General features: G+C 51.7%; 1 protein-coding gene across 6 annotated transcripts in view; it reads right to left on the bottom strand.

Moving 5' to 3' along the window:
* Positions 1-13,316: 13,316 nt before the first annotated feature.
* WNT4 (Wnt family member 4) overlaps positions 13,317-17,186 on the bottom strand; it is a 28,862-nt gene continuing 24,992 nt past the window's right edge. For 4 of the 6 annotated variants that reach the window (XM_022551903.3, XM_022551902.3, XM_089899421.1 and 1 more), the window contains 2 exons: positions 17,042-17,184; positions 13,317-16,337 (listed from right to left, as the gene is read on the bottom strand). In XM_022551903.3, coding sequence (XP_022407611.1) covers positions 15,870-16,337; positions 17,042-17,184 — 611 coding nt within the window. In that variant the 3' untranslated portion in view covers positions 13,317-15,869. The remainder of the gene's footprint in view (positions 16,338-17,041; positions 17,185-17,186) is intronic. The other 2 variants (XM_089899422.1, XM_089899423.1) reach the window with 2 other exon arrangements.

Below are 17,186 nucleotides of genomic sequence, written 5' to 3'. Positions count from 1 at the left end.
TTGCCCCAAGTTATAACTCTGGCCTTATTAGCTGTGTCATCTTGGATAAGTCAGTGAATGTCCCTAAGCTACACTTGCTTCATCTGTAAATAGGAATAATGCTAATTTCTACGTCTTGGGGGTGAGTGTGAGGATTAAATGATATCATATATGTGAACATGTTTTGTAAACAAAGAATTGCAGTGCAAATATTAACAGCTACCAGATTTGCTTTGCAATGGGAAGAATTTAGGTGTGTGTGAGGAAGTACTTACTAATATCATTGTGACATGCTACTGGGTGTATTTGGAGATTTTGTGTTTTAGTAATTATAGGAGTACAGATTCACCATTTATAGAGCTAGGATGGTAGAGCTCAAGGTAGTTCAGAGCTTTCTTTAAGAAGAACCCAAGACGCAGAGATGGGGTTTCTCCCAAGCTTTTTAATTTCATAGAAGTACTTCATGTGCATAGTACGTTGTATCCGAAGAGCTTTAGATGCTTCATCTCTGAAATTGCTTTCTTTCTAGAACCCCTGGGAGGCAGGGAAACAAAAAAACCCTCTGAAGATCAGGTCAGCTGTGCAGTTTCCCCTGTGTCCCAGAATTACCAGGACTGTTGTCTCAGGTTGGCCAAATCCCTGAAGCTAGCATGAGGATCTTGCTGGTCCGAGCCAGTTTGTGAACATCAAGGGATAAGAACTGTTCAGAAAACGTTATTATGTTAAGAACCACAAATCTCTCCACTGCTTTTGTTTTGTGCAATGTCAATTTTACATGTTTATTTAGTACTAAGAGGCCCTCTGTTAGATAGCAAGGTGGATGAGAATGGTTCTAATAAGAATGAAAGTAAGGGAGGGTAACAGAACATACCAGGAAGAAAAGTCACATTTAGCTGTGTGTGTATGTTGTTAGTGAGAGGAAGGGAGGGTGGTGAAAGTAAATCAGGAAAGGCTTCTTGAAAAAGGTGAAAGGTGGGTCTGATTTAGACATGCAGAGATATATAGGGGTGGAGGTGGGGTCAGGTGGATGAGTATGGATTTCTGGGTGGCTGGAAAGTGAACAAAGATGAGAGATACCTGGTGTGTTCGGGGAGTAGTCAGGAGCCCTGTTGAGGGATAGGTGTAGTGTGAAGAAAGATAGCTTTTAGGGACCCCCATAAACAAATGAGTGAGTTAAAGAGGGAACGTTAACCACACTCAGGGAGGGCTCAGCTCTAATTATTGAGGTTCATGGAAGAAAGGAGCATATTCTTTGGTAAAAGAATGGCTATGTTTATTGAGTACTTTCTGTGTGCTTTGCACTGTGTTGAACCCACAGTATTATCACATTTAGTACTCAAAACAGCCCTGTGGGATTTATGCTACAAGTAACTTTGTTTTATAGATAAGGACTCTGAGACTTCATGATTGCTTAATATCTCCAACCAGAATTGGAACTCAGGTCTGATTCTGGAACCTGTGTGCTTATCCATATGTATCTTGTGAAAATAAAATGTATGTGATGAATTACAAAGCTGAAAAGTATAGTTTAAGCATGGTATAATGCTGAGGGCAAGCATAGCTGTATAAAAGCCTTCCTCTACACTGGCAGCTTAATTGGGTAGGACCTTTTTGGGGAAGGTGACCTTAGGAACAGTTGTAGCATGAGAGAATGATACCCTTTTCCTTTGCGTAGATTTAGAGGATCTTGAGGTGCCTTTGAATCTGGATAGTCTGCCTGTAGTCTCTGCTCAACTGTAGAGACTTTTTTTCATCATAGCATCCCTGTGGGTTGGCACAGCAGGGTTTGTTGATGAGAAAGCTGGACCTTAGTGAGTATCCAAGGCCAGTGGGGGGATGATGGGAGTGCCAATTCTGCAACCTGGTATCCTTCCTCTTTTCTCTTGACCAACTCACAGAAGGTCCTTTAGAATAGCACCATTGAAAGCCAGGGGGATAATCAGTGAGGTGGGGCTGTCATGTAGGAATTCTCAGAGGGTAGAGTGTTTGAGCCAAGGCTTACAGGAGAGGGTGTTCCTGATGTCTTGTACAGTGTACATGGCTTATGGAATGATATCCTCAAGTGATATACATGCTTCTTCCATAACAGTAGTGGGAGCTAATATTCAGAACCATCTGACAGAAAATTTAGGCTCAGAGTAGCTAAGTAAGTTGCCCAAGATGAAGCTTCAAAATAGTGAAACCATGATTCAGCTTCAGAGCTATCTGATCCAAAGCCAGTGTGTTTCCTACAAAACATGCTTGCCTCCTCCAAGTGTGAATGAACATTCTCAGAAAGGTTGAGCTCAAAATGGAGCCACACCTTTGGAGGACCTCTGTAAAAAGAGAAAGGACCAGAGCTTGAGGTGGGCCGCATCTGCCCTGTTTTTCTTTCCTAGAGCCAGTGAGTGTGTAGATGTCTATGGTTTGGGTTCCTTAAGGTAGGAAGAGAAGGCATCCACCTTTTGGAGGCAGAGGCTGCTCAGGGCTTGGGAGGAGGGCATGAAGCAAAGTTATTGTGGTGGCCTTTGATGGGACTGGTGGTAATACTAGGTTACATCTGTTCAGGCCAAGTAATCAGTGCTGGACTGACAGTGATAGATGATTCTGCCCCCTAAATGACAACCGGAAAGGCCTTTAGAGGTTATTGAGACCAGCCCTCTTACTCTGGGGAGGTGGTGGCGGTGCAACAATTGAGATATAATTCACATACTGTACAATTTACTTATTTAAGGGGTACAGTTCAGTGTTTTTTTTCCTCTTCCAGTTTTGAGATATAATTGACATGCAGCACTGTATAAATTTAAGGTGTACAGTGTAATGATGTGACTTACATGCAACATGAAATGATTGTCACAGTAAGTTTAGTGAACATCATCTCATGTAGATATAAAATTAAATAGAAAAAAATGTCTCCCTTGTGATGTACTCTCAGCAACTTTCATATATACCATGCAGCAGTGTTAATTATATTTACCATGTTGTCATTACATCCCTAGTACTTATTTATCTTATAACTGGAAGTTTCAGTGGTTTTTATATATTCACTCAGTTGTGCAACTATGACCATGATACATTTTAGAACATTTTCTTTTTTTTTTTTCGGCTGCGCTGCGTGGCATGTGGGATCTTAGTTCCCTGACCAGGGATCAAATCCACGCAGCCTGCAGTGGAAGTATGGAGTTTTAACCACTGGACTGCTGGGGAAGTCCCTAAAACATTTTCTTTACCTCAGAAAGAAACCCCGTACCCCTTAGCTATCACCTCCTAAACCCTCCTCCCCCCACCCCCAGTTCCTCCATCCCTAAGCAACCACTGATACTACTTTCTGTTCCTATAGATTTGCCTATTCTGGGCATTTCATATAAATGGAATCATATGATGTTGTGGTCTTTTATGATCGGTTTCTTTCACTTAACATAATGTTTTCAAGGTTCATCCATATTTTAGCATGTATCAGAAATTCATTCCCTTTTGTGGCTAATATTCCATTGTATGGATAACATTTTGTCTAATTAATTCATCCATCACTTGATGGACTCCTAAGTTGTTTCTGCCTTTTGGCTATTATGTGTCACGATCCTGTGAGCATTTGTGTAGATGTTTTTGTGTGGCCTCTCAGTTTGCAGACAGAGATTAAGTGGGGTGATTTGCTCAATTCCCAGTGCTGTGCCCCGTGTATCCTGGGGCTGGAGGAGGCTGTGGTACCATCTACTTGACCAGGATGGTAACTAACTCTGAGGAACTTGGAGCATGTAGGGATTTATGGAAGAACTGAGATTATTTTTAGTTCTGGGGCCTTCTGTTCCTCCAGGTGGGTTGGAGGCATGAGGACGGCCATCATATTTTCCACTGACTCTCAGTGTAACCCTGGACAAGTGACTTGACTTCGGTAAGCCTGGGTTTTCCTGTTTGAAAAGTGGAATCAATACCCACCTTGCAGTGTTATGAAGACCAGGAGTGATGTAGATACAGCATCAGCATAATGCCTGGCTGTCTAAGTGGTACCATTATTTAGGAAGATATTGGAGGGGCTGAGGAAAATGGCCACAAGGTGGACCTGTAGTGCTCCAGAGGAGCCACTAGATGGCAGAGAAACAGCAAGAAGAGTCTGGCTGGTTGTGCACCTGAGACTTAGCAAGGTTTCTTGAGTTTCTGCCTTTCTCATTGCCCCTGGGAAGAGAGTACAAATTCTCAAACTGCTGGGAAAAGAGCCCACTGCCCACAGTGTCTTGTCATCCATACCTGCAGCCTGTACTTCAATTCTGAGACCCATTACTACCCTCTAGAGCCAATGATCTTGCTTCTCATTTCTCAAATAACTGAATATCCTTCAGTTAACCTTCAGCCAAGCATCAGTCTTCATTCTCCCTAAGTTTTTTTCTTTAAATTGGATCATGAACCAAGCCTTTGTGCAGGCTGTCTTTGGGGACCTTGCAGACATGTGTAGACAGACATGTTCTGTATAGACAGATATGTTCTGTCCCTACAAGCAGCAGCATCGAATTTGGGCTGCCAGAGGAGAGTGAAACATCTGTGTGTGGCATGGGAGTTGGAGGGAATTGGTTTATTTCAGGGCTGTTGGGCTTGGTTGGAATGTGTGTAAGCAGAGAACTCCTGAAGGGTGTACACTGGGACCATCAGATGAGATGACCTCCATGTCGTCTTAAGAGTTCTGAGCCTAGATGGCCAAAATAGGTGGGTAAGGGGGATTTTCAGCTTTTCCCTGGGGGCATTCTGAAAGATTTCCTACTGCTTGGTTTTGCCTAGTGCCCTTTTGCTCCCAAGGAGGGAAGTTTATATCTAATAGAGTCGAGGCTCTTTAATTTGGTAAGGCCCACGAATAGAGGATGGAAAAATCAAGGACTTAGTGGCAGATTGGTGGGACCCTGGGGCTGGAAGTATCCTTGAAAGATCATGTCTGTATCCTTGCCTATGGGCAGATGAATGTCTGAATTAGGGGAAAGCTAAACTTTTAGTCCTAGGGCCCCACAGCCAGGCTGAGAGGACCTTGGGCAGGCCTGAGGCTTAACAAGACCCTGGCCATTCCTCAGCGGGCCTGGCTCTTCAGTTTGTTGGGAGCCAGTTGGCTGTGGCCTCACACTGTCTGGTCTTATGTCTCTGTCATCTTCTCTTACCCTGTGTGTGAGCCTCTCCTTGTACCCTTGGATCCAGCATGGTGTTAAGCACATAGTCAGTTCAGATGTTTGATCGGAAGAAAGGCAGCAAGAAGAGTGGGGAGCCAGGAATGCAAAAGAAACCAACAGGGGAAGAAACCACGCATGGGTCATAATACCATCTATTTGTAAAGCTGTTGATAAAATGCTTTTGTGTTCATCTTCAGAAAAGCCTGTGAGGCAAGTAGAACAGGTGTTTATTTTACAAATGGGAAAACTGACTTAGAGTTGAGCGTCTGTAAGATTCACAGATTGAATCAGAGTCTTTTGGTTCTGCGTCCAGTGCTCCCTCTCCGTGAGCCCACCGTTCCGTGTGGATGATGCCCCCTTTCCACTCAGTGGGTCCTGTGGTTAGGAAAGCTAGGACTGGCGTTCCACTGATTCACAAAACGGCTGGGGCTCATCCTCGGCACCTCTCACGTCTATTTTCCCTTGTGAAGCCACCCTCCCTTGGGATAGGAGGTGGTTGTCACTTGGTCAGATTGAGGTAGAAATGACTCGGGGAAACCATGCTGGCAACTGCTGTTTTGGCTTCTAGATTCGGAGTCTGGGTTTTGCTTCCTTCATGAATTTTTCCTTTCAGATGTTAAAGGGTAAACCTTCTTGCTTTGGAATTGAGCAATTGGACATTAGGGAAGAAGGAGCATTAAAAAGAAGTCTGGGGTTGTGGAGGAGTTTTAGAGTTAACACGGAGGTTGCAGGCTTTGGAGTAAAACAGATCTAGGTTTGAAACCATCTGCTTTTGAATACCTGTGACTTTGGACAAGTGCATTAACCCCTCTCAGCTTCAGTTTCTTCATCCCTAAAATTGAAGAGTTCCTCTATTGTAGGGCTGGTGAAGATTGAGATGTATGCACGGAGAATGGCCTATTCCCCAAATGAGTGCTCTACGTTCCACTTAGTTGTGTGCTGCCACGGGATGGACCCTGAATTGTCTTCTGCTCTGGTGAGCTGAGAGCAGGAATCCCAGGCCTGGTTTTTGGGAAGCTCACCCCAGGGGCTATAGAATCTGATGCATTTGTACTTTCCCAGGAGAAGGGGGTGGATGTCTTTAAACTTCTTGCTGGCTGCTGGGCCCTGGGACAAAGGGGAGACAAGCCCCAGGGCTGAGACAATCATGTCTTTATTATCTCAGATGTCTCAGGCCTGTCCCCCGCCTGGAGATATATGGTCGGGAAGGCTAGCTCCATGGCCTCGGCGCGATTCCAGGTCCTAGGAATGTCTGGCTGTTTTATAGCAAACAGGATCACGCACAGCAGCGCAGCATCCAGGCATCTCCGCCCCAGCAAGTTCTTTCTCTCTGCCAGCTTGTAAAACAGTGGGACCTACAGCAGTGTGACACAGACCCTATGCCTCTTGGGGTCCCAGCAGCCTGGCACAGGGCAGCAGTCCTAGGCAGTGGTGAACCCATCCAAGGATCTGGGCACAAGGCCACCAGCGCAGGCCTGGCCATACCAAGGGGCCTTCTTTCAGACCAGGCCCCGCCTGGTTCAGTTCTCACTTGTAAGCCTTGGGCTGCCCTGATTCTAGCCTGCTTCTCTCCCTTTTGACTCCTGGGGAGCAGCTGCAGGGAGCCACTGAGAAGGCTTGTTTACAGATGTGTTTGGCTCGAGATGGGGAGACCAGCAGCGATGAGTCCTTGAGTTCCAACTTCCAGCTGCTCCCAGGTGCTGGGGAGCCTTCCACTCTGGGCCCTGAAGAAAAGAGTCCTCACTGTTGTCTTTGGCTGAGGCTTCAGGAACTTGGAGATGGGGAGACCAGGAGACAGTGGGTCAGATGGCTGTCAGGGCATCATTTATAACAAAGCCATGTGAGCTGGCTCTCCGGGGGGCCTTGCGCAGGGACCAGGGCTTGTGGGCTCAGGCCGGGCTTTTCTCCGGGGCCTTGAAAGGGCGGTGGGGTCCTGTAATCCAGGGGTAGTAGTGGATGGAGATAGTTTACTCTCCTGACTCCGTTGTTCTAGAGAAGGAATCTAGAGTAGCAGCCATAGAGCTGTAGTGTTTTAGAGCTTTCAAGGATTCGAGCCCACTCCTCTGCTGCCCTTTATCAGTCCAATAGCTCACCTTGTGCCATCTAGCGCTTGGCAGGTGGCTGCATTGCACTTTTTCCTAGAGTGCATGCCTCGGGTCATTTGATATTTATTCAATGCTTCCTGACACTCCCCTGCCCCCTGCCATGTAAAAGAGAAGATGCAGATCCCACCCTGAAGGAGCTCACAGTCTGAGGAGGGGGATGTGAACATTAGAAGCAACAGTGTGTGTGCCACAGTGTGACAGGTGCTTCAGGGGAGCACGGGTCTGTAAAAGGGGCACCCACCCATTTTTCTGTGCAGTGTATCTTCTGCCAGCTGAAGTCTGGGGAGCGCACCCTGATGCATCTGGCTCAGCAACGGGAGCCTCCTCTGCTGTTAACAGCAGTAGTGATGGCTAATGGCTGAGCACCAGCTGTGCACTGGCAACGTGCTAAGTGCTTTATGTGCTTTATCTTCACGGTAGCTCAATTTGTAACTGAGGAAACAGGTTAAATGACTTACCCAAGGTACACAGCTAGGACATGGTAGAGCTGGGATTATTTGACTCCAGAGCTTTTGACCACTACACTTCCCTTGAGGGGAAGTATTATCAACAGAATAGCCAGGGGACAAATTGTGTATGTGATTTGAAGTGCTTGTTTTAGTCACAAGATTTATTTTGAAATGTCACATAGAACTAACAAAGCAAGGGTTTTGTTGCTCAAAGGCAGGGGGGCATAGGTTAAAGGTTGAGAACCCCTTCCTTGCTAATGAGCTGAAGCCTCTGCTGGGTGAACTGGACGGAGCTCTTACCCTTGAGGGCAAGTTGGAGGGGAATAACCTGCCTTTCTCCTCACCGAGCTGGGGGCCTCCTATCTAACTGAAGCCTGCGGGGCTTGCAGACGGGAACCCGAGCAGCACGGGGCCTAGGAATCATATGACACGTTGAGCTTCCCCTGGTGCTGAGAGGAGAGGGCTGGGGTATGTGTGGCTGGTGGCTTTGGTACCTGGCTAGGTGGGAAGGGAGAAGGGGGGAACACGTGTCCCAGGTCAAAGTGAAGGGACTGGGACAGAGAACTTTTTACTGGACAGCCACCTACATTATGGTCCAGTTCCCACAGTAGCCTCTGAGATGGCATAGATGGGGAAGCTGAGACTCACAGGGGTTAACGTATCCGAGGTCACCCTGCTAGCGAGAGGCCTAGAAGAGGTTCAGTCCCGGATCTGTGCAACTGCAGCTCAGGCTTCTTCCGGCACCCCGCGTGCCTGTTCTTTTGAAGAATGATTCCAGAGTCCCCTTTCCTTATCCACTTATGATTTGAATGAGCCCTCTGCCTCTCTCTTTGTGGACTGAAGCAGTCTGAATTCATAGCAGCAGCCCTGCATCCTCTTGGTCACTTCTCTGGATCCACTCCAGCTCTGTGATGAATCAGAGGGGCAGCAGCTCGCCCTGTCCTGGCTGTGATAACCGTCAGCTATTTCTGAAGTTTCCCAGGTGGCTCCAGCCGCAGGTCCAAGAAGGGGGTGAGCAGGAGGCGCAGGCTGCCGGAGGTGCTGAAAGGAGGGAGGAGGAGGGGTGGGAAGACTCCCAGGAGGAGAGAGACCCCGCAAATTCTCGTGTCATCTAAACCTCATGGGACGGGAACCTACGATGCCATCCCCACACCCCCATAGAACGCTTTCCCTCATTCTTAAAGAGCCAGGGTGCTGGCTTATGACAACCGTCAATGTCCTTTACCGCCCTTCCCAGTCCACAAGGCACTTCCCCATTCAGTGTTTTGTGTGGCCCTCTGAAAGCCATAGTGGTGGGGGCAGGGTGGGGAGGCCGTACAGAATAGAAGCTTTGGAGTCAGACGCGAGCTCAGTCCTGGCTCTGTCGTTATCTTCATCTCTCTTTTACCGATGAGATTTAGAGTTTACTAACTTGCTTCAGATTCCACAGGCTGCCAGCAGTGGAGCTAGAATGACACCCCACCCCGACCCCATGTCCCGGTGTCTAGAAGGAGGCTTCATGAGGAGAGAAGGGAGAAGTGGCGTCCACAGGGCTCTGGTTAGGTGCTGGTTAAAGTCCTGCTTAGGAATCTGCTTGTTTCTGTGTACTTATAATCTACTTGTTTTCCTTCAATTTCCTAGTAAAAGATCTTTTTGAAAAATACCTCCCCTTTTGGCTGAACTGAAAGGGAAAAGGACTCATCTATTCATCTATACCTTGGTCCAAGGCTAGATGCTCTAGAGCCAGGTATGGGAGCAGCCCAAAGGGAGTTCACATCATGGATTGTCAGCCCCTTCCTGTGGTGGGCAGGATCCTGACAGCCTGTCTGGCAGGCTTGGAACCGGACCTAGTCTTCTGCCACACCAGCCAGGGCAGGGGGTAGGAGGCAGGGCTGCTGTTTCCGGATGTGGCTTTGTCCACCTTAGCAGAGTGACTCCAGCCTTCCTCACCCTCTGCCCTAGAGAAAGCTGTCTACATAGCCATGTGTAGGTTCCCAGCAGAGTGACAGAGTTGAGCATAGCCCAGCCAGAGACAGATAATGCTATTTTTGTGGGGAGGGGTAGGCTCAAGACTCTTGAGGCTTTTTGACCCGGAAGGGTCTAGGCCAGGGTGGGGTGAAGAAAAATGAAGAGGCTTGTGGGTGGAGCCTGGTGACACACTACATCCTGATCAGGAGCCTGGAGGTCTGGGCTCTGGCTGTAGGCAAGTCTTCCCTTCTGTGGGCCTCAGTGTCCTTATTTGTAACATGGGGGTAAATCGTGCAGCTGCCTCCCAGCTGATTTATCCGACAGGAAGTGTTTCTGTTCCATTATTCGCTTGTGACCATGACATGGGATAGTGCTGGCAGGCAGTGTTGGTGTGGGTCTGACCCCACAGCCAGTAGATGCTCAGTAAACGGTGATGGTGTTGACTATTGATGATCAGCAGTGTCGCAAGGGGCCTGGCCAGGCAGGAGGCCATGTCGCTTTCCCCAGTAGACCCTTCAAAGGGGCTGTGGCTCCTGATGTTGCTGCGAAGTCCATGCATACCTGTGGGGGCGAGGAACCAAACTGAGGATAGAGGGTTTGGCTCAGAACAGAGATGCTCTCAGGCCACGGGCTGATGAAGGTGAAATTGGGCTGGAATCGAGAAGCGGGGATGCAGAGCAGGGCCTTGTCTCTGGGCTCGCCCAGTGGTTGCTGGCTTGAACCGGGACCAGTCTGTGCCAAAGTTGGCTCTGGATCCCTCCTGTCTCCCCATTTATCAATTTCTGGGCCTCAGTTTGTTTCTTCTGGGTCCGCCTTTGCCTTGTCAGTTGTGGGAGTTCTGCCATGGCGTTTCCAAGTTGGGGAAGTGGCCAGTGTGGCTAGAGACCGGCCCTGCTGCAGGGTCCTACGCAGTCTGTTCTCTCGGTAGACTGTGAGCCCCTGAGGGCAGGGTCCAGGTCTGAATTGCCTCTGGGTTCCCGTGTCCAGCGTGGAGCATGTAATCCTCGAGTCCTGCCTAGAGGGCCCGGCCCCTGCCGGCCTCAGTTGTGGGGCTGGCTGAGGCAGCACAAGCCCGGGCTGGCCCTTCTCGCTCACAGGTGGCAGGGCTGGGGGTGGGGGGTGGGCACTGAATCAGAGTATATGGCTCCTTGTGTCCAGCTTCCTCTTCCTGGCTGGCCAAAGGCTTGGGAACAGTGGCTGCCTTTCTGGGGCAGCCAGGGCACCTGGCCAGAGTATGCTCTGTCAGGCACTGTCAGCTCTTCAGCGAGCCCCGGTCCTCCTCTTAACCTCGAGAAGGCCCCAGGTTATTGGTGTTGTTCTTGGCAGACCACCGGGCCCCTCAGCAAACAGGGAGGCGAGTGTGTACCCGGCCTGGGCCTGTTTGTGTTGGCCTCGCCAGGCGGGGGATTAGCTCAGCTGGGCTGCTAATTGCCTCCAAAGTGCCGGCCGGGATGCTGACAAGGGCTGGGCCTCTAGGCCCCTCCTCCCCAGCAGGCACTATGCCAGGCTTGGGGACCTGGCCCAGAAGGGCCCCTTCTCTCCCCTGTCAGCGCCTGCTTGGCCTAGACCCTTGAGATGCGGGCAGGGGGTCAGCAGGGTTGGCGGCTCAGGAAGGAATGGGGGGAGATGCCTATGAAGTCATCGCCTGGGCCAGGCCAGGCCAGGCCACACTCCGCCCCCTCCCCCCATCCCTTAGACCTTCTCGAGTCAGATGCCTTCTCCTGAAGCTCAGCGTTTTCTCCTCTCGCTAGGAAGCTGCTGGGCTCCTCTGCCCAGATGCCTTCTGGTCCCTCAGCACCTTCCTCTCTTTCTTCTGGTATCTTTCTGTTTCTGTGTCTGCCCTCCTACCCGCTGCCTTTTCCTCACTCAGCCTTTCTTAGCCCCTGTCAGTTGCCCAGAACCCTCCCTATACTTCCTTCTACCCTTCACTTTCCTGTGTTCTCTGGCCCTTTCTTGGCCCAAGATCCACTTTAAACCCTGCCTCTGGTCTCCCCAAGACTTCCTTGGAGTACTGGCTATCACAAAGGAGCTGAGAAGGAGGTCCACTTTATTATCACATGGTTTCACAACCTTCTCAGAAACCTTCAGGCCTGAGTCTGAGGGCATTGTCAAGGATGGATCTGGACACAGCCTCTCTGCGAGCAGACCTGGCCTGGGAGCCCTGGAAACCTTCCACCCTCACAGGTGGAGCCCCTGGGCCCCACTGCATAAGCTTCCCACAGCTCCGACACACCCACCTCTACTTCTGACTATGGCCTCCTTCACCCCTACTCCCTGTCCTAGTCCTGCCTCTCACCCACATTGGAGCCTGGATTCAGCCTCTCCTGTTGGTGCCTAGGGGCAGCTTTGCCATTGCTTTGCTCCCTGGGTACCCCGATCCCTTGGATTCTCGGTTTCCTGCCTGGAGATCTCTGCCCTGAGATATCCGCCTGCTTCTGATCTCTGGGATGGGGCCAAAGTAGGACCACAGTCTTGGGGCACACCTGCCTTCAGCCCCTAACCTATCCCACACTGTCTGCTTTCCTCCTCGTCTCATCCTCCCTCGGATCCCCTCAATCTTAGAGCTCCCTTAACTGCCCACTGCATTCCTGAAAAGGGAATAATAATATTTATAGTAATAGCTGCCATTTGTTGAGCTTCACACGTTTTATTTAACATCCCCAAGAAACAGATTCTATTATTATTTAACCCCAAATTATGAATGGAGTTGGGGCAGGGGGAGCAGCCCCATATTACAAATGAAGAAAAGGAGTTCCAGAGAGGGACAAGAGTTGTTCAAGGTTCCATATAGTGAAGAAGTGGCAGTGCTGGGATTCCAACCCAGGTCGGTTTGATTGCAAAGCCTAGGTCCTTTTCCCAGTTCTGGAAGGTGATTGGGCACGGGCATCCCCACCTCTTTGCTCTACCATCTTGGACCCTCTATATCACCAGTCTCTTTCTCTCTGCGTTTGACCCTGATTTGCGGATGTGTCCTTTTCTATCCTCCCATACTCTAGACCCCATCCCCTCCCCAATGCTTCACAAATTTGTGTGTACCACTGCTATCCTGAAAGCACTTTGCTTTGGCCCTTTTATACCCCATTAAATTTTTGGAAAGCCAAGCACATAGTAGCCTAACTGTTCCCAGGCTGGTGTGGGTTTACTGCAGTAGGGGTGGAGTGTAGGTGTGGGACCATGGCCCCCTTGGTAAGGCTGAGGACTTCATTCCACTAGACTGAGGTTCCTGAGAAGCCACTTTGGGTCTCCCCAGGAGCTGTGACTTGAGTTATATGGAGTTTTCCATCCAAACTCCTCATTCTGACTGGGCTCCAACCTTGGAGTTTACTTTTAGTCACAGGCCTTGAATCCTTGTGTCCTTGGGCAGGAACTAAACTCTTTTCTATTTGTCCCCCACTTCCTCAATCGACATCCACTTTACCACACCCTCCTCTGTCATCGTATCTGTCCCTCCTTTCCAAATCAATGCCCAAGAAGCGTTCTGAGACCTTGGATTAGGCCAAGGTTTGAACAGCTGATCATGCATGGCTCAGTGAAATGCGGATACAGCCTCTGGGTGTTAAAGGTGAATTCAAACTAGATATTCAGAAGGAGAGGGGTCAAAGGGTGTCCCCATTTCTAGAATTTGATAATGTTTATCTGCTTTTCCCATGTCCTTCCCCAAGTTGCTCTTCTCCCTCTTCTACAAAAAAGTCACTGCCACAATTGCAAGATAAAGAAATAATCATTTTATCGTGCACCAGACTATTTCATGGGGATGTCACAAAGGCAAGGAGCCTAGTATAAAAATCGGGACGAGGTGGGGGCAGCAGAGGGGGTAGCAGCATCCAGAGCTGGGGCTTGTCCAGCCCTAGGCCTCCGAGGGCACCTTTGCCTTGCGGTAAGACCAGTGGAGAGGGTTTCGGGCAGGGCTTGAACCCTCTGGCCAGCTTCCAGGATGCGTGGCTATGTCAGTCCTGTGCTGGTTCCTCTTTAAACTGTTCTGCTGGACAGTTTAGAGCTGGGTGTGTCCAAGGAAGCTCCGTTTTCCTGCAGCTGTGGATCCCTTTGGCCTTTGGGGTGCTGGTGGCAGTGGTGGTAGGGCTGGGCAGAGGTTCCTAGAATCTAGTCTGCTTCACCGAGGCTACACCCTTCAGAACGCCGGGAGGATCAGCTTTGAGGAGCCCCCTGGTAGGTGGAAAGGTGAGGCCTATGAATAAGCGCAGATCCGTTCTCTTCTTCCTGGGGCAGTGCCCATCATACCAGCATCCAGCCTGAATCTACTAGTGCCCTGGCTCTGGGGACAGGACTTAGGGGTGGGGGAGGGGTCTCCACTGCTTCCTTTGTGTGGGTCGGGCCTCTGCCAGTGAGGGATAGTATTTTGCCTGGCTCTGAGCAGACAGCTGAACAGAGCCCGCCAGAGGAGCAGTGAGCCCAGCTGGGCAGCTGTGGGGACACAGTCGACTCAGCTTTCATCCACATCAGAGCCTGCCTGCCCCAAGATTATCCCCACATTTGAATGTGGGTCCAGCCTCTCACTTGGTTTTGGCCTTCTTCTTGGATGGACATGAGCAGAGAGCTTGGCTGGGGGCCGAGGGTGTTGACCCTGTCTTCGTGAGGGAGCCAACACCAGGAGGCACAAACCGCAAGGCCTGGGGGAGAGCGTCTACAGGCTGGAGCCCGTATTCTGGATCTGGGACCTTGAATTCAGACGCTGAACCCTGGAGCCAAGAACTTGGAGTCTGAGAACCTGGAGCCTGGAGCTTAAGACCTCAAACCAGGAGCTGAAAGCCCCAGGGTGGGTGCAGCCTGCAGAGAGGGCTGAGAGTGAGGTCCTCTGGTGGTTGGGAGCCCACCTGAGAAGCAGTTGGGTCAGGCCAGGGCTTGCTGTGTGCAGGTCCTGCGCACAGAAGTTTGGGCGGGGCTCCTGATGGTTTGGCTGGTGCACAGGGCCAGGCCCGGGCTGCTGGTGCTAGCTCTGGGGGCTATGCTTCAGTACCCTCGGTACCCTCCGCTGCTGAGACCTCACTTCGTCAGCCTTCCCACTGTCCACCTCTTCCCTCAGAGCCTGCTCTGCCCTCCCTTGGGAACCAAGTGGGCTCCGGCTCAGCCTGTGGTCTGTGGTTCCTGCTGCTTCCCAGCCCCTTTTCCTCCAGCCAGAGCCCCTTCCCTGAGGCTCAGACCCAGGGGGACCTACAGTTTCTGGGCCTCTGGGTACAGGAGTCCAGGAGGAGCCTTGGCTGGGGGGCTCTTCTGGCTCTGCCTCTGCCTCTACTGGCTCTGGGACCCAGCTGAGCCTTGCCCTTTCTCCTGTAAAATGGGCACAGGCATGCATCCCTGTCTTGTTGGCCTCCCAGGATTGCTGTGGTCATCCAGTGAGATGGCCCAGTACAGGGCCTAGAACAGTATTTGCTCAATAGATTCGGTTAAGGGAGTGAAATAAAAGTTGGGAGATGGCTTCTTCACGTGGCCCTCTCCTGTGTGCGTGTGGCGTTTCCATTCTTAGTTTCATAGAGGAGCAGCACCGTGGAGCGACGCTCACGGCGTCACTGTGAAGGCCCAGCTGGGGTCTCTGATCCAGGACGCAGCCGTATTCCTGCCTGGGAGGGACCAGGGAGTGAGGGTCCCCCTCTCTGAGGGGAGGCCTGGCGGCTGGGCTAGGGGTGGGGGCACTGCAGCCTTCACTGGCTCTCGCCTCATCTGCTGTTCTTGCCTGGAGGGTTCCACAGAGATTGAACCTCCGGCTGCTCATGGAGGCCTGAAATTAACCTTCTGCCCTGGACCTGGTGTCTGCCCATTCCTTTTCCACGGGGCTTGAGAGACAAAGCTACCAGGCTGAAGCTGCCCGGGGTCCGTGTGTAAGTGTGGGGTGCAACTGCTGTCAAGATGGCACCATCCCCCTGCCATAGGGCTGCCCCTTTCCCTAGATGGCAGGGTCAGTAGGCCTGTGGCTGCAACACTTCGTTACCCACCTTAAGTCTGCAAGTGGAAAAACAGGTACAGATAACAAGTGAGTGGTCAGCAGTGGCCACATGTGGGCAGCCAGAGGCATGAGCAAAGTCCCTTTGGTCAGTGGCAGCCACAAAGGCCCAGGCTTCAGGGAGGCCCCAGTTGGTGCCCTTGGGGTCGCCTGCCTGGTTCCGGCAATAAATAACATGAGGACCCAAAAACCAAACCAAAACAAAAAATACAACCAGTATCTTTTGGGGTGGGTGGTGCGGGACTGTTTAAATTATTGGCCTTCCCTGGGCCACTAGGTGGTTGCTGGGCACAGGGCTGGGCGGCGGTCACCGGCACGTGTGCAGCTCCACGAGCCGCTGGCACTGCCGGCACTTGACGAAGCAGCACCAGTGGAATTTGCAGCTGCAGCGCTCAGCCAGCTCTACCTGTGCCGTGTGGAAGCCGCGGCCGCAGCACAGCAGCTCGCAGCCGTCGATGGCCTTGGACGTCTTGTTGCACGTGCGGCCCCTCGTGCCCAGCACGCCGCTGCGCATGTCCTGCTCGCAGAAGTCCGGGCTGGGCTCCAAGTACACCAGGTCCTCGTCTGTGTGCGGCTTGAACTGCGCATTGCGCGGCACCAGCGCCCTGGAGGAGCCCACACGGCGTGGCTCCACCTCCGTGGCGCCGTCAAACTTCTCCTTCAGCGCGTGGCCCACCTGGCGGAAGGGCGGCACGGCTCGCCAGCACGTCTTTACCTCGCAGGAGCCCGACACCCCGTGGCACTTGCACTCCACCCGCATGTGAGTCAGGATAGCCTGCGGGGGGCGGGGAGGGGAGAGGGGCCATCAGGAGATGCCAGGGGAGGCCGGGGAGGGGCTGCTGGGGGGCGGATGAGCGGGGGCAGAGACGGGGTCATGGCGCAGAATTGGAGAAAGATGTACGGTCATGCTTCCTCTGTATTAAGCTCCTGCTGTATGCCACGGTGGCCTGGTAAGCTGTGTTGGGAACAAAGATACTGTCCTTGCCCTTGGGGCACTCGGAGTTGATGGAGGAGAGGGCAGTGTCATACGAAACAGGGAAAAGTGACGTGTTGGGGAAGAAGATGGCTGCATTGAACCTGCACAGGAGCCTTGAAGAGTAGGTATGGAGATAGCAGGTGGTATTGTAGTTAAGCACACGGTCTTCGCAGTGACAGAGAAATCCTAACCCTGCTACTTATTAGGGGTGTGTGCGTGACAAAGAGGGATGGAGACACACCTGTGTGCACATATATGTGTGGGTGGGGGCGTGTTGGGGGACGTGTGTGCTACACTGGGGGCCGCTCACACTGTCCTGTGATACCTGCTTACCTGTCCACTCCCTCCCCGTGCCCCCCGCCCCATAGGAGGTGCCTGGTACCGGCCAGAGCCCAACAAGTGTTTTCTGAGGGGCAGGTGGGGGCGGGGGAGAGCGTCTGGGGACATTGCCGAGCCCGCCCTTTCCCGGCCGGCCGTGAGGGTGCTGGGGCCGCACACACTACCTTCCTGCCGGCCTCGTTGTTGTGGAGGTTCATGAGGGCCCGGCTGGACGAGGCCCCCTTGCTCCTCTCCCGCACGTCCACAAATGACTGTGAGAAGGCCACGCCGTAGGCGATGTTGTCCGAGCATCCCGACCACTGGAAGCCT

This window comes from Delphinapterus leucas, chromosome 1, assembly GCF_059928025.1.
Source record: "Delphinapterus leucas isolate spDelLeu-1000000601 "Yukka" chromosome 1, BTC_Dleu_Yukka2, whole genome shotgun sequence".
Lineage (NCBI taxonomy): Eukaryota > Metazoa > Chordata > Mammalia > Artiodactyla > Monodontidae > Delphinapterus > Delphinapterus leucas.
The sequence above is the reverse complement of the archived record's forward strand: the minus strand, read 5'-3'. Positions and strand labels throughout refer to the sequence as shown.